Source organism: Gorilla gorilla, chromosome 15, assembly GCF_029281585.2.
Source record: "Gorilla gorilla gorilla isolate KB3781 chromosome 15, NHGRI_mGorGor1-v2.1_pri, whole genome shotgun sequence".
NCBI lineage: Eukaryota > Metazoa > Chordata > Mammalia > Primates > Hominidae > Gorilla > Gorilla gorilla.
Genome location: NC_073239.2, coordinates 22,117,386 through 22,142,745, shown reverse-complemented (window position 1 = coordinate 22,142,745; position 25,360 = coordinate 22,117,386). Strand labels below are relative to the sequence as shown.

The 25,360-nt window shown below is 44.4% G+C and overlaps 1 protein-coding gene across 2 annotated transcripts; it reads right to left on the bottom strand.

The window, feature by feature from the left end:
• Positions 1–154: 154 nt before the first annotated feature.
• EAPP (E2F associated phosphoprotein) lies at positions 155–23,961 on the bottom strand. Of its 2 annotated transcripts, XM_004055068.4 has the most exons (6): positions 23,740–23,961; positions 20,288–20,469; positions 17,614–17,709; positions 13,533–13,650; positions 8,863–8,973; positions 155–731 (listed from the first exon to the last, which is right to left on the bottom strand). In XM_004055068.4, the coding sequence occupies exons 1-6, from the start codon at positions 23,811–23,813 to the stop codon at positions 455–457; spliced, it is 858 nt and encodes a 285-aa protein (XP_004055116.1). In that variant the 5' UTR covers positions 23,814–23,961; the 3' UTR covers positions 155–454. The 2 variants fall into 2 exon arrangements, with proteins under 2 accessions (XP_004055116.1, XP_018865754.1); XM_019010209.4 differs by lacking the exon at positions 13,533–13,650 and having other exon boundaries at positions 588–731; positions 23,740–23,929.
• Positions 23,962–25,360: the final 1,399 nt, after the last annotated feature.

The following is a 25,360-nucleotide window of genomic DNA, read 5'->3' as shown; positions in this document are numbered from 1 at the left end:
TGTAACAGTTACTAAATACTGTCATTCATCATGTGGGGTGGGGGTGAATAAAGATACATCTTAGCAAAAACAATACAGACAATTCAGGAAACAGTTTCCAGTTTAATTACATCAAAGCTATATCCAAAATAAAAATAACACTCAGAAACAAAGATTGCTTATAATTCCAGAACACTTTAATTCTACAGAGCTTTAATAAAAAGCCCGACAGTTTCCAAATGTTCATGAAAAACAGAATGAATATCAGTCCCATCAATAAGGGGGAAAATCAAAGAAAAAAAAAAGGAGAGGGTGAGAGATGTAAGAGATGAATGAAGGTTGACAACTATTCTCCTTTAAAAAGAGAAACACTGCTTCCTCAATGTCACTGAAGGATATGAACAGGCAAGAGGAAAGTAACTGTCCATATTTGCCTTATATACAGTATTGGGTAATTAAATGCCAGTTGGGCTGTTTAGGAATGGCTTGCTAAAACATTGAAAAAATGAAAGACTTCATCCTTGTCGTAGACTGCCACTTCAGTGGAACATTCAGTGCACATGACTGGGTGATAGATTTCTTCCACATCTGTCTCTGCCTTCTCGGCAGCATCTTCCTGGTTAGACCTCATCTTCTTATGGACCCGCCTTTTCTTCCTGTTCTCTGAGGCTTTATATCTTAGAACCTCCTCTTTGTTAATAGAACAATTCATTACAAACATTGCTCTATATTGAGTTTTGTACGATTCATGCCTAAGAGAAAAATGAAATGGAGAATTGGGGTTTATGTTCTATGTTAATAGTTTATCCATTTAGATAAAATTTGAGAATACCAAAAACTTACTGAAATACCAACCAAAGACAAGACACAGGAACAAAACAGCAAGTTTAAAGAAATTTTAAACAGTTGTTTTAAGAATAATTAAAACTTGTGAACACAGCTCACTGCAGCCTTGAACTCTTAGCCTCAAGTGATCCTCCTGCCTCAGCCTCCCTGGTAGCTGGGATTACAGGCACAAGCCACTGCACCAGGCAGAAGAAACATTTTAGTATGTAACAGTGTAAGGAAGAAATGTATCCTCTTTCCTTCTGCTTTTTGAAAGTAACTTTTTTTTTTTTTTTTTTTTTTTGAGATGGAGTCTCGCTCTGTCGCCCAGGCTGGAGTGCAGTGGCGTGATCTCGGTTCACTGCAAGCTCCGTCTCCTGGGTTCACGCCATTCTCCTGCCTCAGCCTCCCGAGTAGCTGGGACTACAGGCGCCCGCCACCATGCCTGGCTAATTTTTTTGTATTTTTAGTAGAGACGGGGTTTCATTGTGTTAGCCAGGATGGTCTCGATCTTCTGACCTTGTGATCTGCCCGCCTCGGCCTCCCAAAGTGCTGGGATTACAGGCGTGAGCCACCGCACCCGGACGATTCTATTTCTTTTTTTTTTTTTTGAGATGGGGTTTCACTCTTGTTGTCCAGGCTGGAGTGCAATGGCGTGATCTCAGCTCACCACAACCTCTGCCCCCCAGGTTCAAGTGATTCTCCTGCCTCAGCCTCCCAAGTAGCTGGGATTACAGGAATGCACCACCACACCTGGCTAATTTTGTATTTTTCAGTAGAGACAGGGTTTCACTATGTTGGTCAGTTTCATCTTGAACTCCTGACCTCAGGTAATCTGTCCACCTCGGCCTCCCAAAGTGCTGGGATTACAGGCATGAGCCACCGTGCCTAGCCTGATTCCTTGTATTTCTGTGGTCTCAGTTGTTATGCCTTCTTTTCTATTTCTAATTTATTTGGGCCTTCTCTCTTTTTTTCTAAGAGGTTTGTCAATTGTATCTTTTAAAATTATCAACTTTTAATTTCATTAATCTTCTGGCTTGTTTGTTTGGTTTTTTTGGGTCTCAATTTCATTCATTCCTGCCTTGATCTTTATTATTTCTTTCCTTTTATTTTATTTAATAAATTAATTTTTTTTTGAGATGGAGTCTCGCTCTGTCACCCAGGCTGGAGTGCAATGGTGTGATCTCGGCTCACTGCAACCTCTGCCTCCCGGGTTCAAGCGATTCTCCTGCCTCAGCCTCCTGAGTAGCTGGGATTAAAGGTGTGCGCCACCACACTTGGCTCATTTTTGTATTTTTAGTAGAGACAGGGTTTCATCAGGTTGGTCAGGCTGGTCTCAAACTCCTGACCTCGTGATCCGCCTGCTTTAGCCTCCCAAAGTGCTGGGATTACAGGTGTGAGCCACCATGCCCAGCCTCTTTCCTTCTATTAATGTTGGATTTGGTCTGTCCTTGCTTTTCTAGTTCCTTGAGGTGTATCATTAGATTATTTGGGTGAAATGTTCTATAAATGTCAGTTAGGCTTCTTTGGTCTACTGTGTAGTTTAACTCTGATGTTTCTTTATGGTTTTCTATCTGGATGATCTGTCCATTACTGAGAGTGGAGTGTTGAAGTCCCCTACTATTATTGTATTGCAATACTAATACTGTATTGTATCTCTCCCTTTAGATTTTTTTTTTTGAGATGGAGTCTCACTCTGTCACCCAGGCTGCAGTGCAATAGCACGATCTTGGCTCACTGCAACCTTCACCTCCCAGCTTAAAGTGATTCTCCCACCTCAGCCTCCTGAGTAGCTAGATTACAGGCACCCGCCATCATGCCCAGCTAATTTTGGTATTTTTGTGGAGATGGGGTTTCACCATGTCGGCCAGGCTGGTCTCAATCTCCTGACATTGTGATCCACTAACCTCGGCCTCCCGAAGTGTTGGGATTACAGGCATGAGCCACTGCGCCCAGCCCCTTTGGATCTATTAATGTTTATATACCTGGGAGTTCCAGTGTTGGCTGCATAGATATTTATACTGTTATATAAATTCCTCTTGCTGAATTGACCCCTTTATATAGTAAACTTCTTTGTTTCCTTTTTACAGTCCTTGATTGTAGTCTGTTTTAAGGACAGCTATTCCTATACTGGTTTCCAGCTGCATGAAATATCTTTTCCCATTCATGTTCAGTCCATGTGTCCTGACAAGTGAAGCAAGTTTCTTCTAGGCAGCATATAGTTGAGTCTTGTTTGTTGATCCATTCAGCCACTGTCTGCCTTTTAATTGGAGAAGTGAGTCCATTTACATTGTGTTACTACTGATAAGTAAGGATTTGCTACTGATATGGCTTGGGTCTGTGTCCCTGCCCCAATCTCATGTCAAATTGTAATCTCCAATGTTGGAGGTGGGACCTGGTGGGAGGTGACTAGATCTTGGGGGCAGACTTCCCCCTCGTGCTGCTCTTGTGATAGTGAGTACTCACAAGATTTGATTGTTTAAAAGTATGTGGCACCTCCCCTCTCTCTCTTCCTCTTGCTCTGGCCATGTAAGATGTGCCTGCTTCCCCTTTGCCTTCTGCCATCATTAAAAGTTTCCTGGCCAGGTGCACTGGCTCAAGCCTGTAATCCCAGCACTTTGGGAGGTCAAGGCGGGTGGATCACCTGAGGTCAGGAGTTCAAGACCAGCCTGACCAATATGGTGAAACCCCACCTCTACTAAAAATACAAAAATTAGCCAGGAGTGGTGGTGTGTGCCTGTAGTCCCAGCTACTTGGGAGACTGAGACAGGAGAATTGCGTGAACCTGGGTGGTGGAGGTTGCAGTGAGCCAAGATCGTGCCACTGCACTCCAGCCTGGGTGACAAGCAAGACTCCCTCTCAAAAAAAAAAAAAAAAAAGTTTCCTGAGACCTCCCCAGCCATGCTTCCTATACAGCCTGTGGAATTATGAGCCAATTAAACTTCTTTCTTTATAAATTATCCAGTCTCGGGTATTTCCTTATAGCAGTGCAAGAGCAGACTAATACAACTACTGGCATCTTGCTGCTTTTTTTCTGGTTGTTTTGTAACTCTTCCCTTCCTTACTGTCTTCCTTCGTGATTAAGTGATTTTCTCTGGTAGTATGTTTTAATCCATTGCTTTTTGATTTTGGTGAATCTATTATACGTTTTTGCATTATGGTTATCATGAAATCACAAAAAAAACTTACAGATATAACAAGGTTCTTTCTTTTCTTTTCTTTTTTTTTTTTGAAACAGAGTTTCGCCCTTGTTGCCCAGGCTGAAGTGCAGTGGCGCAATCTTGGCTCACTGCAACCTCCATCTCCCTGGTTCAAGTGATTCTCCTGCCTCAGGCTGCTGAGTAAGCTTGGATTACAGGTGTCCGCCACGACTCCCGGCTAATTTTTTATATTTTTAGTAGAGACGGGGTTTCACCATGTTGGCCAGGCTGGTCTCGAACTTCTGACCGCAGGTGATCCACCTGCCTCAGCCTCCCAAAGTGCTAGGATTACAGGCATGAGCCACCATGCCTGGCCCAGTTCTTTCTTTTCTCTCTTTATCTTTTTCTTCTTTTTTTGAGACAGAGTCTCACTCTGTCACTCAGGCTGGAGTGAAGTGGCGTGATCTTGGCTCACTGCAACCTCCACCTCCTTGGTTCAAGCAATTCTCCTGCCTCAGCCTCCCCAGTAGCTGGGATTACAGGCATGTGCCAACACGCCCAGCTAATTTTTGTATTTTTAATAGAGACAGATTTTCACCATGTTGGCCAGGCTGGTCTTGAACTCCTGACCTCAGGTGATCCACCCTCCCCTGCCTCCTAAAGTGCTAGGATTACAGGTATGAGCCACCACACCTAGCCCTTTATTTCTGAGACAGACTCTCACTCTGTCCCCCAGGCTGGAATGCAGTGGTGCAATCTCAGCTCACTGCAACCTGTGCCTCCCAGGTCCAAACAATTCTCGTGCCTCAGTCTCCCAAATAGCTGGGATTATAGGCAAATGCCACCACGCTCAGCTAATTTTTTAATATTTTTAGTACAGAGGGGTTTCACCGTGTTGGCCAGGCTTGTCTCAGACTCCCTGCCTCAAGTGATCCACCCGCTTCGGCCTCCCAAAGTGCTGGGATTATAGGATGAGCCACCACACCCAGCCTGGCATTTTTTTTTTTCATTCCACTCCCTCCTGATCTGTATGGTTTCCACTGAGAAATCTGTTGCCAGATGAACTGTAGCTACTTTATATGTTATTTGCTTCATTTATCTTGCTCCTTTCAAGATCCTCTCTTTGTCCATAACCTTTGGACAGTTTTACTGTTTTATTGTTATATGCCTGGGGGTGTTTTTATTTGAGTCAAATGTGTTTGGTGTTCTCTGGCCATAAATATCTCCTTCTCAAGTTTTGGAACATTTTCTGCTATTATTATTATAATTATTATTTTTGAGACCAAGTTTTGCTCTTGTTGCCCAGGCTGTAGTGCAATGGTGTGATCTCAGCTCACTGCAACCTCCGCCTCCTGGGTTCAAGTGATTCTCCTGCCTCAGCCTCCCGAGTAGCTTGGATTATAGGCATGCACCACCACGCCCAGCTAATTTGTTTACATTTTTAGTAGAGACAGGGTTTCACCATGTTGGCCAGGCTGGTCTCAAACTGCTGACCTCAGGTGATCCACCCACCTCCGCCTCCCAGAGTGCTGGGATTACAAGTGTCAGCCACCATCCTCAGCTACTGCTATTAATTTTTTGAATAAGCTTTCTACTCCTTGCTTTTGCTCTACTCCCTCCTGAGTACCAATTCTTAGATTTAATCTTTTGAGATAATATTTTACATCTTGTAGGAGATCTTCATACCTTTTCTTTCTCCTCTGATTGTGCATTTTCAAACAGTCTATCTTTAAGCTCACTGATTCTTTCTTTTGCTGATCCCTTCTGCTGTTGAGAGCCACTAATGGATTTTTTAGTTCAGCAAATATATTTCTCAGAGTTCCCAGATTTCTTTTTTTTTTTTTTTTTTTTTTAGATGGAGTCTCGCTCCATTGCGCAGGCTGGAATGCAGTGGCATGATCTCCGCTCACTGCAACCTCCGCCTCCTGGGTTCAAGCGATTCTCCTGCCTCAGCCTCCCGAGTAGCTGGGACTATAGGCGCATGCCACCACGCCCAGCTAATTTTTTGTATTTTTAGTAGAGACGGGGTTTCACCATGTTAGCCAGGATGGTCTCGATCTCCTGACCTCGTGATCAGCCCGCCTCAGTCTCCCAAAGTGCTGGGATTACAGGCGTGAGCCACTGTGCCCGGCTGAGTTCCCAGATTTCTGTTGTATTTTGTTTTGTTCTTTAGAGACAGAGTCTGACTCTGCCACCCATTCTGGAGTACAGTGGCACAATCATGGCTCACTGCAGCCTCGACTTCTGGGGCTCAAGTGATCTTCCCACCTCAGCCTCCAAAGTAGCTGGGTCTATAAGCGTATGCCAAGACACCAACTAAGTTTTTTTCGTTTTCTGTAGAGACAGAGTCTTACTATGTTGCCCAGACTGGTCTCAAACTCCTGGCCTCAAGCCATCCTCCCAGCTTGGCCTCCCAAAGTAGTGGGATTACAGGTATGAGCCACTGTGCCCATAATTTTTTTTTAATTATTTCGATCTCTTTGTTAAATTTATCTGATAAATTTCTGAATTGCCTGGGCTGTCTTGGAGATCACTCAGTTTTCTTACAACTGCTATTTTGAATTCTTGGTCAGAGAGTTCACATATCACAGTATTGTGATATGTGATATGTGATAAGGGTTCACTTGATTCCTTGTTTTGTCCATTTGAAGAGGTCATGGTTCCATTTGCTACTGTGTCTTGTGGATGTAAATATACGTCTTTGTCTTGAAGGATTAGTTATTTATTCCAGTGTTCTCTGTTTTGCTTTTTTTTGGTTATTAGATATGTTTGCCTAGAGATTCTTTGTAATTTGCAATTTGCATGTTGATATTCTTTCTTTTTCCTTTCTTCCCACTACGTCATTGCTTCCTTTTTGGCACCAGATGGCACTTTAAGCCTCAGTTCTAGTAAACACTGAGCGTGCTGCCTGTTCCAAATGAAGCGGGGGGTGGGTCCCAAAGAGGACAGGGATATCCCAGTAGGATGGGAATGCTGGCTAGGGGTCCACACTTGGGACCTGCTTTGTCTCTGGCTATCCTTCTTTGTCTCTGGCTATCCTCAGGGATATTTTTTCCTTCAGGCATTCTCAGTGCTTCCTATGAGTTGAAGCAGGGACAGATCTCTTACCAGAGAACTCAAAAAGGTAAAGAAGCTGGTTGTACACTTCCATCTTACTTTTTCTAATGTAAAAATCATGAGCTCAGGGGAATTTTTCTGCTCACTTGGTGCCAGGCAGATTGTGGAGAAGGATAAGCAGATATGGAAGAACAATTCTCTTACTGTCTGCTTTAAGTTTTTTTTACTTCTCTGTGGCCCTAGAAACTGTCTCCTCCTTATATTGAGATCTGGGATACTGGTGGTGATAGCTTCAGTGCTGTATATTTGGTTTTGGTATTCTGCAGGGGGAAGGAGAGCCAGTTTGCTTCTATGCTGCTATTTTGCACTAGAAAAGATACCTTTTTTTTTTTTTTTTTTTTTTGAGACGGAGTCTCGCTCTGTTGCCCAGGCTGGAGTGCAGCGGCGCGACCTCGGCTCACTGTAAGCTCCGCCTCCTGGGTTCACGCCATTCTCCTGCCTCAGCCTCCGGAGTAGCAGGGACTACAGGCGCCCGCCACCGTGCCCGGCTAATTTTTTGTATTTTTAGTAGAGACAGGGTTTCACCGTGGTCTCGATCTCCTGACCTCGTGATCCACCCACCTTGGCCTCCCAAAGTGCTGGGATTACAGGCATGAGCCACCGCGCCCGGCCCTTTTTTTTTTTTTTTTTTTTGGAGAGAGAGATGGGGATCTCGCCTTTGTTTTGTTGCCCAGGCTGGAGTGCAGTGGTGGTCACAGCCCACTGCAGTCTTGAATTCTTGAGCTCAAGCCATCCTCTCACCTCAGCCTATCGAGTAGCTGGGTCTACACGCATACATCATTATACTCAGCTAATTTTTTATTTTTTTATTTTTTGTAGAGATGAGGTATCACTATGTTGCCTAGGCTGGTCTCAAACTCCTAGGCTCAAGTGATCGCCTTAGCCTCCCATAGCACTGGGATTACAGGCATGAGTCACTGTGCCCAGCTTTAAAAGTATAAAAGCTACATTTAATATAACTATTTATAATCAAAATGAATTGTATAAAGATTAGTCACACAGCACCAAGAATCTAAGTACAGAACCTTATCAGAATTCCTGAGTACCTCAAAAGTCTGTTTCTGGGCTGGGCGCAGTGGCTCACGCATGTAATCCCAGCACTTTGGGAGGCCGAGGTGGGCAGATCACTTGAGGTCAGGAGTTCAAGACCAAGCTGGCCAACATGGTGTGACCCTGTCTCTACTAAAAATACAAAAATAAGGCCGGGTGTGGTAGCTCACAGCTGTAATCCCAGCACTTTGGGAGGCCAACGCAAGTGGATCACAAGGTCAGGAGTTCAAGATCAGCCTGGCCAAGATGGTGAAACCCTGTCTGTACTAAAACTACAAAAATTAGCCAGGTGTGGTGGCAGGCACCTGTAATCCCAGCTACTTGGAGGCTGAGGCAGAAGAATCACTTGAACCCGGGCAGCAGAGGTTGCAGCGAGCCAAGATTGCACCACTATACTCCAGCCTGTGCGACAGAGTGAGACTTCATCTCAACAAAACAAAACAAAACTATATATATATATATATATATATCTAGATCTAGATCTATATACACACAAAAACTAGCCAGGCATGGTGGTGGCCGCTTGTAATCCCAGCTACCTGGGAGGCTGAGGCAGGAGACTCGCTTGAACCCATGGGGCGGAGGTTGCAGTGAGGCGAGATTGTGCCACTGCACTCCAGCCTGGGCAACAGAGTAAGACTCTGACTTCAAAAAAAAAAAAAAGTCTGTTTCTAATTTAAACAAAATATGTATGTGTGTGTGTGTGTGTGTGTGTGTGTGTGTGTGTGTGTGTGTGTCCTTCATCCATTACCTTTGGCAATCAAGGCAAAGTGTGGTCATGCAGGCAGGACAATTCAAGACAGCATCACTATTTGGAACAGGCTGTTGTTGACGTGATCTCTGTGGTCCCAAACCATGGTAACTAGAACAGAAGAAGAAAGTGGGGAGAAAAACATATTAAAACCAGATCTTGGTTTCTAGTGTCATTTTCCAATAAAAAGAACCAGTACTCTTCAGAGAAATGGCTAATTCTAGGAATAAGGAACACAAGATGAACCTGGAGCATCTTTTAGTGCCAGAAAAGAAGGAAGTAATCAAGAAAACAAAAACAAAACAGTGAGGTGGTTATGACAAAGGGAAACAGGAGCCAACTGAACGAGTCACCAACTGCCAAAGCTGAAACTGAGCAACAAAATAAAGTAGGACTGGATTACAACCCAAAGTATAAAATAAATACCCACGAATCCATGCTAATATAAATGTACTGAATACATAAATAAATGGGGGAGAACAGACAAATCCCCACACAGAATTCTAAATAATCTATAAAGATGCTCTTCCCTCACAGTGGTGGAGTATAACTCCCTAGTCCTTAAGTCTGGGTTGGACACAGTGACTTCCTTCCAAAGAGTACGGTATGGTAAGGCGGGGTAAAAGACTAACTTTACAGTAGAGAAAGTTAACACTGGTCAGCAAGGTGATCAAGGTCAATATCAACACACAAAACTCAGGTTGGTAGTTATGTACTCTTGATATAATGTGATGAAAATGGCTCTCTACTTCTATGTTCTTACTTATAAAAATCCATAATCCCATCCTAATTATGAGAAAAAACAACACACAAATTCCAACAGAGGGGCCTCCTACATAGACCTGATTAGTGCTCCTCAAAGTAATTAAGGGCACTGAAAACAAGGAAAGTCTAAGAAACTGACAGAGTCAAGAAGAGCCTAGGGAGACATGATAACTAAAAGTGATGTACTATCCTACATGGGATCCTCAAACAGAAAAAGAACAGTACATAAAAACTAAGGAAATGTTTTAAAATTATGGACTTTGATTAATAATAATGTATCAAGGCCGGGCATGGTGGCTCACGCCTGTAATCCCAGCACTTTGGGAAGCCAAGGCGGGCAGATCACGAAGTCAAGAGATCAAGACCATCCTGGCCAACATGGTGAAACCCCATCTCTACTAAAAAAATACAAAAATTAGCTGGGTGTGGTGGCACACGCCTGTAGTCCCAGCTACTCAGGAGGTTGAGGCAGGAGAATCGGTTGAACCCAGGAGACGGAGCTTGCAGTGAGCCGAGATCACGCCACTGCACTCCAGCCTGGGTGACAGAGCGAGACTCTGTCTCCAAAAAAATAAAAAATAAAAAAAAATAATGTATCAATATTAGTCCATTAATTGTGACAAGTGCACCAAAAATAAAAGTCCATGAATTTTTTAAAAACAGTAAAGCTACATTAAAAAACAAGCATACAGGCTGGGCATGGTGGCTCACGCCTGTAATCCCAGCACTTTGGGAGGCTGAGGTGGGTGGATCACAAGGTCAGGAGTTCAAGACCAGCCTGGCTAACATGGTGAAACCCCGTCTCTACTAAAAATACAAAAATTAGCTAGGCATGGTGGCGGGTACCTATAATCTCAGCTACTTGGGAGGCTGAGGCAGAGAACTGCTTGAACCCAGGAGGTGGAGGTCGCAGTGAGCCGAAATTGCGATACCGCACTCCAGCCTGGGCAACAGAGCGAGACTCTGTCCCAAAAAAACAAAAACAAAAACAAGCATAGAGCCAGGCTGGAATTACACCTGTAATCCCAGGCCAAGGTGGGCAGATCACTTGAGCCTAGGAGTTTGAGACCAGCCTGGGCAACATGGTGAAACCCTGTCTCTATAAGAAAATTAAAAAAAAAAAAAAAAGAAAAGAAAAATAAACAAGCATAAACCGGGCATGGTGGCTCACACCTTTAATCCCAGCACTTAAGGAGGCCAAGGTAGGAGGGGATTGCTTGAGCCCAGGAGTCTAAGATCAGCATGGGCAACATAGCAAAACCTTGTGTCTATTAAAAGTTAAATTAGAAACAAAAAAACAAGCATGCACTCAGGAGGCTGAGGCAGGGGGATCATTTGAGCCCAGGAGTTCAGGGCTACATTGAGGTATGATAGCATCAGTGCACTACAGTCTGGGCAACACAGCAAGACCCTGTCTTTAAATTAAAAAAAAAATGACCGGGTGCGGTGGCTCATGCCTGTAATCCCAACACTTTGGGAGGCCGAGGCAGGTGGATCATCTGAGGTCAGGAGTTCGAGACCAGCCTGACCAACATGGAGAAACCCCATCTCTACTAAAAATACAAAATTAGCCAGGCACAGTGGCACATGCCTGTAATCCCAGCTACTCAGGAGGCTGAGACAGAAGAATCGCTTGAACCTGGGAGGAGGAGGTTGCGGTGAGCCAAGATCACATTTGCACTCCAGCCTGGGCAACAAGAGCAAAACTCCGTCTCAAAAAAAAAAAAAAAAAAATGGCCTGGCACAATGGCTCACACCTGTAATGCCAGCACAGGAGGTGAAGACAGGAGGATCACCTGGGGCCAGGAGTTCAAGATCACCTTGGGCAACACAGCTAGACCTCTCTACTAAAAAAATTTTTTTAATTAGCCAGGTGGTGTGTGCCTATAGTCCCAGCTACTCAGAAGGCTGAGGTGGGAGGAGTGCTTGAACCCGGGAGGCGGTGTGTGCCTACAGTCACAGCTACTCAGGAAGCTGAAGCAGGAGGAGTGCTTGAGCCCAGAAGTTTGAGGATACAGTGAGCTATAACTGCACCACTGCACTCCAGCCCAGGCATCTCTTAAAAAAAGGTGGGGGCGAAGGGTGTGGAAACAACACAAACATCCATCCCTCAGTGGATGAAAGGATAAACAAATTGTGGTATATACATACAATGGGATACTATTCAGTCATAAAAAGTAGAGAAGTACTGACACATGCTAAAATGTAGATGAACTTCAAAAGCACTATGCCCAGTGAAAGAAGCCAGATACAAAAGGTCACGTACTGTATAATATCCCATTCATAAGAAATATCTAAAATAAGCAAATCCACAGAGACAGTGCACAGATCAGTGGCTGCCAAGGTGCTGAGGGGAAGGGTAGGGAAACTACCTAACAGTACAGCATTTCCTTTTGGGATGATGAAAATGGTTGAAACTACATAAAAGTGGTGGCTGTGCAACATTGTGAATGGTATTAAATGCCACTAAATTGTTCACTTTTAAAGTGGGTACTTTTGTTATGTGAATTTTATCTCAAAAAAAATTTTTAACGGCTCCTTGCAGAGCAGGGCTACCCCATAAGCAGTGTACCTAGAGTAGCCTCATCTCAATTTTTTTTTTTTTTTTTTTTGAGACAGTCTCACTCAGTCGACCAGGCTGGAGTACAGTGGTACAATATCAGCTCACTGCAACCTCCACCTCCTGGGATCAAGCGATTCTTGTGCCTCCAGAGTAGCTGTGATTACAGGCACACACCACCATGCCAAGGTAATTTTTGTATTTTTAGTAGAGATGGGGTTTCGCCATGTTGGCCAGGCTGGTCTTGAACTCCTGACTTCAAGTGATCCGCCCGCCTTGGCCTCCCAAAGTGCTGGGATTACAGGTGTGAGCCATCATGCCCAGCCTCATCTCAATTTTTAAAAATCAAATTTGTAAGTAGTTAAAAAGAACAATTTGCTAAATCCACTCTTCATCCACAAAACCTTTTTTTTTTTTTTTTTTTTTGAGATAGGGTCTCATTCTGTTGTCCAGGCTGGAGTGGAGTGGCGTGATCTCAGCTCACTGCAACCTCCACCTCCCAGGTTCGGGCAATTCTCCCGCCTCAGCCTCCTGAGTAGCTGGAATTACAGGTGTGCGCCACCATGGCCCCACTAATTTTTGTATTAGTAGAGACAGAGTTTCACTATGCTCACCAGGCTGGTCTCAAACTCCCGACCTCAGGTGATCCACCTGCCTCGGCCTCCCAAAGTTGCTGGGATTACAGGTATAAGCCACCACCCCGGCCCATCCACATAAACTCTTAATCTCAAAGTAATTTAAAACAGCATCTGAAAAAAAAAGTCAGTTTTTCTTGAGGGAGAGATTGACTAACGCAGCCTAAATTCAACGAGTTTAAAAAAAAAAAAAAAAAAAATTGTCGGGCCGGATGCAGTGGCTCAAGCCTGTAATCCCAGCACTTTGGGAGGCCGAGACAGGTGAATCACGAGGTCAGGGGTTCGAGACCAGCCTGGCCAACACGGTGAAACCCGGTCTCTACTAAAAATACAAAAAATTAGCTGGGTGTGGTGGCAGGCACCTGTAATCCCAACTACTCGGGAAGCTGAGGCAGGAGAATCTCTTGAACGCAGGAGGCGGAGGTTGCAGTGAGCCAAGATCGCGCCACTGCACTCCAGCCCAGGCGACAGTGCAAGACTCTGTCTCAAAAATAATAATAAAAATTTAAAAAATTAAAAAAAAAAAGTCTCACTAAAATTTGCTGGTTATTTTCAAAATAAACTATTGAGCAGTTTTTTCCTCTAACTTTTTTGTTTGTGTGTGTGTGTTTGTGTAAACATATACACATATATTCAAAATGTGAACGCAGTAAAAATCATCTTTCAACCTTTTTTTCTAAAGATTCTAAATATTAACTTTAAGTTCTTACCCCCTTCTCTGTGCATCAACCCAGGCCTGATCTCTGTTATCTTTTTCAGGATCATACAGTAATTCGTCATTTGTTGGAATCTTGTGTTGTTTCTTCTTTTTTTTCTTGGTCACCTGTACTAATTTTGAAAATATTAGGATATGGCTAAGAATCATGTGTCAAGTTCACACTTCTTTAAATGAAGAGTCTCATTTCCCAAGCTACACATTTATTTATATTTTCCCTAAAAAGTTAAAAAAGGGACGGGCGCAGTGGCTCACACCTGTAATCCTAGCACTTTGGGAGGCCAAGGTGGGTGGATCACCTGATGTCAGGAGATCGAGACCAGCCTGGACAACATGGCAAAACCTCGTCTCTACTAAAAATACAAAATTAGGGCCAGGTGCAGTGGCTCACGCCTGTAATCCCAGCACTTTGGGAGACCAAGGTGGGCAGATCATCTGAGGGCAGGAGTTCGAGACCAGCCTGGCCAACATGGTGAAACTGCCTCTCTACTAAAAATATAAAAATTAGCTGGGCATGGTAGCAGGCACCTGTAATCCCAGCTACTTGGGGGCCTGAGGCAGAAAAACTGCTTGAACCCAGGAGGCAGAGGTTGCAGTGAGCCGAAATCGTGCCACTGCACTCCAGCCTGGGTGACGAGAGCGAGACTCCGTTTCAAAGAAAAAGAAAAAAAATAAAATAAAATACAAAATTAGCCAGGCGTGGTGGCAGGCACCTACAATCCCAGCTACCTGGGAGGCTGAGGCAGGAGAATCACTTGAACCCAGGAGGTGGAGGGTGTGGTGAGCCGAGATCACGCCATTGCACTCCAGCCTGGGCAACAAGAGCAAAACTCCGTCTCAAAAAAAAAAAAGTTAAAAAAAACCCTTCATCTAAACAAGTGCTTGTCCAGGTAGGGTGCGGTAGCTCACAACCTATAATCCTAGAGCTTTGAGGGGCTGAGACAAGAGGATCGCTTGAGGTCAGGAGTTCAAGACCAGCCTGGCCAGCATAATGAGACCCCCATCTCTACACAAATAAAAATTAAAAATTAGCCAGGCACACCTGTAGTCCTAGCTACTAGGGAAGCTGAGCTGGGAGGATGGCTTGAGCCTAGGAGTCTGAGGATGTAGTGAGCTATAATTGCACCATTGCACTGCTGGAGACTGGGTGAGAGTGAGACCTATCTCTAAAAAAGTAAAAAATTTAACAAAAATTTAAAAAATAAAGTTCTTCTCCAACTAATAAGGCATTAAAATGACAGAGGAGGCAAAAACTGTTTATTTACCCAAAATTGGTATCTCAAGGACTAAGTTCAAACAATGAGAATTCAGAGACTCAAAAGAGCCACTCAAAACAAGCCAAGAATAGAAATTATTTATGATGTATGAATATATATACAAAATGCTACTAAAATTAGAACAAAAATATTTCAAAAGTGAATTGAAAAAAAACAGTATGAGGTCAGATACAGTGGCTCACATCTGCAATACCAGCACTTTGGGAGGATTGCTTGAAGCCAGGAATTTGACACCAGCCTAAGTAACAAAGCAAGACCCAACCTTTACCAAAAAAAAAAAAGAAAGAAAGAAAGAAAGGAAGAGGAAAAAAAACAAAAAAAAAGAGAAAAAAAAAAAACTATGGCCATCTACATACACTAGACTTATTGAATGTATTCTAGCAGGCAGGGAGTGGTGGCTCACGCCTGTAATCCCAGAACCTTGGGAGGCCAAAGTGGGCAGACAACCTGAGATCAGGAGTTTCAAACCAGCATGACCAACATGGCAAAATCCTGTCTCTTCTAAAAATACAAAAAGTAACCAGGTATGGTAGCTTGTGCCTGTAGTCCCAACTACCAGGAAGGCTGAGGCACCAGAATCGCTTGAACCCAGGAGGCAGAGGCTACAGTGAGCCAAGACTGTGTCACCGCACTCCAGCCTGGGTGACAGAGTGGGACTCTGCCTAAAAAATAAATAAACAAGGCTGGGCGCGGTGGCTCATGCCTGTAATCCCAGCATTTTGGAAGGCTGAGGCGGGCGGATCACGAGGTCAGGAGATCAAGACCATCCTAGCTAACACAGTGAAACCCCATCTCTACTAAGAATGCAAAAATGTAGCCGGGTGTGGTGACGGGCACCTGTAGTCCCAGCTACTCGGCAGGCTGAGGCAGGAGAATGGCGTGAACCCAGGAGGCAGAGCTTGCAGTGAGCTGAGATGACGCCACTGCACTCCAGCCTGGGCGATAGAGTGAGACTTTGTCTCAAAATAAATAAATAAATAAACAAACACATACATTCTAACAGGTCAATATTTAAGTAACAATGCATAAAAGTATAATATTGTTCTTTACCACAGAAATTTGCTATTTGAATATTTCATTGTAATTACTGAAATAATTAGTTTTAGCTCTTGTTATGTTCAACTTTGCTCAAATTTTATAAAAATTCAATTTTCAGGCTGGGCACAGTGGCTCACGCCTGTAATCCCAACACTTTGGGAGGTCGAGGTGGGTGGATCACAAGGTCAGGAGATCAAGACCATCCTGGCTAACACAGTGAAACCCCTTCTCTACTAAAAATACAAAAAATTAGCTGGGCGTGGTGGCGGGCGCCTGTGGTCTCAGCTACTCGGGAGGCTGAGACAGGAGGATGGCGTGAACCCGGGAGGCAGAGCTTGCAGTGAGCTGAGATTGCGCCACTTCACTCCAGCCTGGGTGACAGAGCGAAATTCTGTCTCAAAAAAAAAAAAAAGAAAGAAAGAAAGAAAGAAAAATTCAATTTTGAACATAGAGGCTGATTAAAAATCAACGCATTAAGAAAAATTCTGCAGGAGGAGGCCAGGCGCGGTGGCTCACACCAGTAATCCCAGCACTTTGGGAGGCTGAGGCGGGTGGATCACCTGAGGTCAGGAGTTCAAGACCAGCCTGGCTAACATGGTGAAACCCCGTTTCTCCTAAAAAAAACAAAAAATTAGCCAGGCATGGCGACAGGCGCCTGTAATCCCAGCTACTCAGGAGGCTGAGGCAGGAAAATTGCTTGAACCCGGGAGGCACAGGTTGCAGTGAACCAAGATGGTGCCGCCATCGCACTCCAGCTTGGGCAACAAGAGCGAAACTCCATCTCAAAAAAAAAAAAAAATTCTGCAGGAGGATTAAAACATAGAAACTATTTTCAGGCATGAAAACAAATATTGCTACTATAGGGAACCTAAAGGAAGAGGGGGGAAAAGCCCTGACAAGGGGAGGTATTGAGTTGGGACACACTCTCTCTCACTCCCTAGGTACACCCAAGCAGCACCATTGTTGGTGCCATGTCCTCACATGCCTGTGTCCCCAGCTTTTTTTTTTTTTTTTGAGACGGAGTCTCACTCTGTTGCCCAGGCTGGAGTGCAATGATGCGATCTCAGCTCACTGCAACCTCTACCTCCCTGGTTCAAGCAACTTCCCTGTCTCATCCTCCTGAGTAGCCGGGATTACAGGTGCATGGCACCAAGCCCGGCTAATTTTTTTGTATTTTTAATAGACATGGGGTTTCACCATGTTGGCAAGACTGGTCTAGAACTCCTGACCTCAGGCAATCTGCCCACCTCTGCCTCCCAAAGTGCTGGGATTACAAGCGTGAGCCACCACGCCCAGCCCCCAGTTTTTCTTATTAATCAATCCTGCTTTTGTTTTCACATCAATGGCATCCACTTTATTTATTTATTTTTTTGAGACAGTCTCACTCTGTCGCCCAGGCTGGAGTGCAATGGTGCAATCTCGGCTCACTGCGACCTCCGCCTCCTGGGTTCAACTGATTCTCCTGCCTCAGCCTCCCAAGTAGCTGGGACTACAGGCGTGCACCACCATGCCCGGCTTATTTTTGTATTTTTAGTACAGATGGGGTTTCACCAAGTTGGTCAGGCTGGTCTTAAACTCCCAACCTCAGGTGATCTGCCTGCATCAGCCTCCCAAAGTGCTGCCATTACAGGTGTGAGCCACCATGCCTAGCTGTAATTTCTTAAAAAACCAAACTCAGAGGGAAATCCTAACATCTAATAATTGTTAGGTAAACCTTGTTTATAAAATATAACTGCTAAACCTGGTAAATAGGTTACTTACCTGCTCTGTCTTCATCCTCGGAATCAGAATCAAAATATATATCATCGTAGTACCTCGTCGGAGCTGTTGCAACTTTTCCATTTCCTGAGGAAGATCCTATTCAAACCAGAAGTAAAGTTTACAGACTAAATCATACATAATTCACAAGGCAAAAAACTCCATATATTCTTCCATCACCTCAAAGCAATATCAACTCATTCACAATCTCATTTGATGGTGAAATATTTTCACATCAGTGAATTACTCGATGTCTATGCCCTATACAGTTACAGAGAACTGGCCCTCCTTAAAATGTTCCAAATCTTGAGAAAATTCTTCTCTCTCCCTTCCCACAAACCTCATTAAATAAAATAGCGATATTTTCAGGTTGCCAGCACACATATCTCTACCTTTCAGTCATACAGTATACCATGCAGAACATAGAACAAACATTTTGTTCTAAGAAACATTAGGAGAAAAAGGGTAAGAACCCTATAGGAAGGCAGGAGGAATGAGTCAAGGACACATTCTTCTCCTCAGTTGTGCCCAGGGCCATGACATTACCTATACTTATGTCATCATATGCCCATATCCCTAATTCCTCTTAGTTAGCATCTGCTTTAGTTTTTATTATATTTTTATATGCTTTCAGATTTTTCCAGCTAATACATAGCATATCAGGGTGGAAATCAATGCTGAAGAGTCCTATTTCCTTTTTTTTTTTTTTTTTTTGAGACTGAGTCTCACCCTGTTGCCCAGGCTGGAGTGCAATAGCACGATCTCGGCTCACTGCAACCTCTGCCACCCGGGTTCAAGTGATTCCCCTGCCTGACCTTCCCGAGTAGCTGGAATTATAGGCAACTGCTGTCACTCCCAGCTAATTTTTTGTGTTTTTAGTAGAGACAGGGTTTCACCATGTTGGCCAGGCTGGTCTTGAGCTCCTGACCTCATGATCCACCCACCTCAGCCTCCCAAAGTGCTGGGATTACAGGCGTGAGCCACTGCGCCCGGCAGAAGAGTCCTACTTTCACAAACCAGTTTTCAGGTCAGGTACATTTTACATAAAGACCAAGTATTAAAATGAACTATGTTTCATTACTCACTAAAGTGAAACAGAAATTTGTGATGATACATAATTAAATCTGCCACATTTTAGAGCCATCTAACCCTAAAAATACTTTTGTAAGTTTGTGTGTCTTTTTTTTTAACTCGAGTAAAAACTGCAAAATAAAATCATGCAAGTAAACAGTATTAACTAATCTCTTTCCAAGAACACAAGACAGTCATCAAACAAACTCCAAGCCAGGCACAATAGTTTATACCTATAATCCCAGCACTTTGGGAGGCCAATGCAGGAAGATCACTTGAGCCAGGAGTTTAAGACCAGCCTGGGCAACATAGTGAGACCCTGTCTCTACAAATTTTTTTTTTTTTTTTTTTTGAGATGGAGTCTAGCTCTGTCACCCAGGCTGGAGTGCAATGGCACAATCTCGGCTCACTGCAACCTCTGCCTCCCGGGTTTAAGCGATTCTCCTGCCCGGCCTCCTGAGTAGCTCGGACTGCAGGCACGTGCCACCAAGCCCAGCTAATTTTTGTATTTTTAGTAGAGATGGGGTTTCACTGTATTGGCCAGGCTGGTCTCGAACTCCTGACCTCGTGATCCACTGCCTCGGCCTCCCAAAGTGCTGGGATTACAAGCGTGAGCCATCACGCCTGGCCTTTTTTTTTTTTTTTTTTTTTTGAGACGGAGTCTCACTCTGTTGCCCTGGCTGGGGTGCAGTGCCGTGATCTCGGCTTACTGCAACCTCCGCCTTCCGGGTTCAAGCAATTCTCCTGCCTCGGCCTCCCAAGTAGCTGGGACTGCAGGCACGTGCCACCACACCCAACTAATTTTTGTATTTTTAGTAGAGACAGGGTTTCACCATGGTGGCCAGACTGGTCTCGAACTCCTGACCTCAGGTGATCCACCCACCTCGGCCTCCCAAAGTGCTAGGATTACAGGTGTGAGCCACTGCACCCGGTCGCTACCGATTTTTTTTTTTTTTTTTTTTTTTAGATGGAGTCTCGCTCTGTCGCTCAGGCTGGAGTGCAGTGGCGTGATCTCAGCTCACTGCAAGCTCCGTCTCCTGGGTTCACGCCATTCTCCTGCCTCAGCCTCCCGAGTAGCTGGGACTACAGGTGCCTGCCACCACGCCCGGCTAATTTTTTGTATTTTTAGTAGACACAGGGTTTCACCGTGTTAGCCAGGATGGTCTCAATCTCCTGACCTCGTGATCCGCCCGCCTCGGCCTCCCAAAGTGCTGGGATTACAGTCGTGAGCCACCGTGCCCGCCCAAATTTTTTTTTAATTATCTGGGCACAGTAGTACATGCCTGTAATCTCAGTTATTCAAGAAACGGAGGTGGGAAGATCATTTGAGCCCAGGAGTTTTAGGCTACAGTGAGCTATGATCATGCCACTGCACTCCAGCCTGGGTGACAGAATGAGACATTGAATCTAAAGTAATAAATAAATAATTTTTTTTAAATGAGAAAAGGAAGACTCTAGCTCAGACTGCCAAATACATTTACTCCTTCATTCAATAAATATTTATTGACCACCTATTGAAAGTGCTGGGGACATAGAAGAGCACAAATAAGGTTCCTGCCCTTACAGAGCTTACAAAAATATATATAAAATTGAACCAAAAGTTTACCAGTTCCCAGAGAGGATAACTTGTCCTCCATTGTTTTCATGGTAGAATTTAATTCAGCTTCCATCTCCTTTTCAAATTCATCTTCACTAGATGATTCACTTTCTCCGGTAAGACATTCTCTGATGAGTTTTCGTTTTTGGTCAGGAGTTCCATGTAAAAGCACATCCACTTCATCCTCAGAGCTAGCATACATTTAAATCAAAAAGAATATGAATATTTAAAAATCAAAATAATTTTAAACTCCCAGCATCTCACTGTCCAACAACAATTTTAAGTATTACATGGTTACATTTGATGTACTTATACATTACATATAGCTATTCTCACTTAATAAGCCAGTTCTGCATATTTCCAATCTTCTTTAATTTTTTTTTTTTTTTTTTTTTGAGATGGCATCTCAGTCTGTGACCCAACCTGGAGTGCAGTGGCATGATCTCAGCTCACTGCAACCTCCACCTCCCCAGTTCAAGCAATCCTCCCACCTCGGGTTCCCCAGTAGCTGGAACTACAGGCACATACCACCATTCCCAGCTGTTTTTTTGTTTTTGTTTTTGTTTTTTTTAATTTTTGTCAAAATGGGGTTTCGCCATGTTGCCCAGGATGGTTTTTTTGTTTGTTTGTTTGTTTCTTTTGAAACAGAGTCTCGCTCTTGTCGCCCAGGCTGTAGTACAGTGGCATGATTTCTGCTCACTGCAACCTCCACCTCCTGGGCTCAAGAGTCTCCTGCCTCAGTCTCCCAAGTAGCTGGGATTGCAGGATTCAGAATCCGTCTCAAAAAATACATAGATAGATATATAGATAGATAGATATCCTGGTTGTGATACTGCACTATAGTTTTGTAGTATGTTAACACTGGAGGAAACTGGGGAAAGAGTACACAGGATCTCTCTGTATTATTTCTTTTTTTTTTTTTATTTTTTATTTTTTGAGATGGGGGTCTCCCTGTGTTGCCCAGGCTGGAGTGCAATGGTGCCATCTTGGCTCACTGAAACTTCCGCCTCCCAGGCTCAAGCCAACCAACCGCCTCACCCTCCTGAGTAGCTGGGACCACAGATATGCACCACCATACCAGCTAATTGTTTGTATTTTCGGTAAAGACATGATTTCATCATGTTGCTCAGGCTGGTCTTGAACTCTTGAGCTCAAGTGATTCTCCTGCCTTGGCCTTCCAAAGTGCTGGGATTACAGGTGTGAGCCACTGCACCAGACCTGTATTATTTCTTATAACTGAATGTGAATCTACGAAAACTTCAAAATAAAATGTTTAATTTTTAAAAACTGAATCACAAAGCGAGAGTTATTTTTTCTACAAATTTTCTTCAATCCTTGTGATTATCTCAACCAAAGTCTCAGTTTTCAGCACCGCTGGGAAAGGCAGTAATACATCATGGACCCTAGATATGCAAGTTAAGTATGCCAAGAATGCAAGGTTCTGACCACTGTTCACTCCAGCCATTTCTCAGGATTGTGTTTGCAGCGAACAACCTTGAGGAATGAGATAATGTCTCCTTCCAGGACAAAGAGCAGATGTATTTACCATCTGCTATGAAAGAGGTGGATTCTCCAAGCTCAAGTAGTCTTTAGCCACGATGCCAACCCATTGAATGTGCAGCATTCTTCTAGGACCCTCAGCGTAATACCTGTAGGGTTGACAAGCAAGAGCAAGCCACACAAACATGATGCTCATGCTGCTTGCTGTGCTATGTGTAGTCTTATCTTTGACCCAGGAGTCTCATGTCTTCGGTCAGCTACCGTGAAACAGTTAACAGGCTACAGTGTATTAGTTTATAAACAGTGTAAAATTAAATACTGACAGACAACTCTCTAACACTAATCTCCCTTTTTAAAATAATAACCATTTGGCTCAGAGCCTACAACAGGCAATACTGTCTGATAACATTGTTTTGTTTTTATAATATTTATCTTTACAGTTACCTTACCAGTGGCAACTGTCACAGAATTATAAAGCTTCCTTAAAAAAATGATACAACAGTCCTGGCTCCGTGGCTCAGGCCTGTAATCCTAGCACTTTGGGAGCCCGACGCAGGCAGATTGCCTAAGGTCAGGAGTGCGAGACCAGCCTGGCCAGCGTGGTGAAAACCCATCTTTACTAAAAATACCAAAAATAAGCCAGGTGTGGTAGCGCATGCCTGTAATCCCAGCTACCCAGGAGGCTGAGGCAGGAGAATTGCTGGAACCCAGGAGGTGGAGGCTACAGTGAGCCAAGATTGCACCAGTGCACTCCAGCCTGGCTGACACAGTGAGACTCTGTCTCAAAATAAATAAATAAATAAATAAATAATTGAGACATACATATATACATACCTCCTTTCACAGACAGGACCCATTAACTGAAACTCTTTTTCACAGGGAATCCTGGTATCTATCCTCACTCCCGACAAAAGAAATCTTAACAGCAGTCTGATTTCCCATGCATCCAATGTCTCCCCATGACAATATGAGGAAACATAGTTCTTTTGATTTTTTTCTTTTTTTAAGAAATGAGGTCTCACTATGTTGCCCAGGCTGTTCCTTTACTACCAGGCTTAAGAGATTCTCTCGCCTCAGCCTCCCAAAGTCCTGGGATTACAGGCATGGGCCACCACACCCAGCCAAAGTTGTTAATGAAAGCATGGCTTTACAGAAAGCTTCTTTAGGCAGAATGAATGTTTTAAAGTTTAAGAATAGGATCTGCAGACAGCTTAAGAAATAACTAAATTTGTGTGGAAATATCTCGGCAAAATAGCTTCAAGTTTCCCTGGTAGAATAAAGCCCACCCTTCTGGAAATCCCACGAACCTTCTTCTGTGCCTATCTCAGGTCAATATTCTCTACAATGCTCTGCCAAGAAATATATACTTTATCTTATTACCCTTATTATACTATAAGCCTCTGGAAGACAAGGACCTTATGATTTACCTCTGTAGCTCAGAGCGAGCATAAAACAGTCCCTGTCAAAAAATAAAAATTAAAAAGGCTGTTCAATATTCCCTTATTTCCGTTTATGGCAGTTTAGTCTTCAAGATGGACACTTCACATTAAGTCCTGTGAGCCTCACAACAAACATAGTGTATTATACTATGTTATATAGGTTATACAATTATGTTATTATAGTTCAATTTTACAGGTGAGTAATCGAGGATAACTGACTTGCCTTCCGTCACTCTGCTACTAAGGTGTAGAGACAGGTTTCGATCTCATTGCTTTTGAAGATTTACACGCGGTCCCCCGTGATTCCGGAATATCCCTCTTCCTACAGGCGACATCGGCACCGCCTCCCCCCGGGGCTGCGCGACTCCATCAGGAAAGCCCTTTGGCCTCGCACAAGTAACAAGCACGACAGGCTCCCGAGCCGCTAGGGTCTGCATAGGCTCGGCAGGCGCAACGAATGGAGGCGACCAAAGCCAGGCCTCGACCCAAATCCTCGGGGGCCAGGGTGGGGCGGGAGCCCACCTGCTCAAAGCCGGCTCCTCGTCGCTAGGCTCTTCAACCGGGTAGGGGTCGTAGTCATCCGGCAGCCGGTTCATGGTGGCCTGCAGCAGCCTACACCGTCCACAAGCAATTTGCAGCGTCTCTGTTTACACCGCAAGTCCAGTCCCTAAAGCGCCCCTGACGCCACTTCCGCCTGAACGTCCCAGTCCCCCTTGCGCGCCCGCGCAGACCGACAGCACCGAGGGGGGCAGGTAGAAGGCGGGGAAGGGGCGGAGCAGGAGCGAAAAGGGGCGGGGACGGGACGGGGGCGGGTCTTAATCCCACCATTTTCTTTTTCTTTTTTTTTTTTTTTTGGAGACGGAGTTTCGCTCTTGTTGCCCAGGCTGGAGTGCAATGGCGCGATCTCGGCTCACCGCAACCTCCGCCTCCCAGGTTCAAGCAATTCTCCTACCTCAGCCTCCCGAGTAGCTGGGATTACAGGCATGCACCACCACGCCCTGCTAATTTTGTATTTTTAGTAGGGACGGGGTTTCTCCATGTTGAGGCTGGTCTCGAACTCCTGACCTCAGGTGATCCGCCCACCTCGACCTTCCAAAATGCTGGGATTACAGGCGTGAGCCACCGCGCCCGGCCAATCCCACCATTTTCTTCCGCAGCTTCTGCTTACAGGAAAATAGCAGCTGCCTTGTCACCAAAAGTAATAATGATGGGCACCCTCATAAGTGACAGTCTCTGAGGTGAACACTCTACATGCAGCGTCTCACCACCTACGAAGCAGGAATCTAGACGCTGAGGGACACACAGCCCGAAATCCAATAAGTCCTCAGACACCAGCACCCACATCCCTCCAACCTCGCCTCTAAGCCTTATGCCTTCCACACCATGAGGCTCTCAACCTCTCCTTCACACTGTTCACTCCTCAATCTGACTGCGGCCTCGACAATCTACGAAAAGTTATCTTTTCTCGTCATCTTCCCAGTCCCCACTTTTGCTCATCCCTCAACTAATCCCACTCGATACCTGAGGAGAACAGGCAGATGACAGCCACTTGAGCTCCATCGGGAGACTGTTTCTAACCCTGTTTCTGAACCAGGAACTCGGGTTCCTGACTCCTACCAAGACACTGTGGCACTCTCAAAAATGTGGAGTAGCTGTAATAAATCTACTCCTGTATTATGCTTTACAGTGCAGGTCTTAGTTTTTCTTTTTTCTCATTTCTTTTGAAATGGCATCTCGAACAAAGTCCACCAATCCCTTTACAAAAGAATGAACTGCTCCTCTGTGTGTACTTCATAGAAGGTGGAATCGGACAGAGGCAGGTTAGTGACAGTTATTCCTGAAATACAGGAGCAGAGTACAGTCTGTTGTGGTTTCCCGGATTCCGCGCCTAGCTCAGCCAATTAAGCATGAGCCATAGGCCATTGAGCCACTTAGTAGTTATGCGAGTGGATAGATTGGTATGTAGAGGGAAAGAGGTCTGCTGTAAAGAACAACACTTGTTTGTCTGTGGGGAAAGAAAAGCAGAATACTTGAGATGAAAGTTGGCATACAAATAGGATACTATCGCTAGAAGTTATATTACAAACATTATCGGCCTTTCTAATGTGAATGAACATTAGAAACATTATTGTCATTCCTAGTT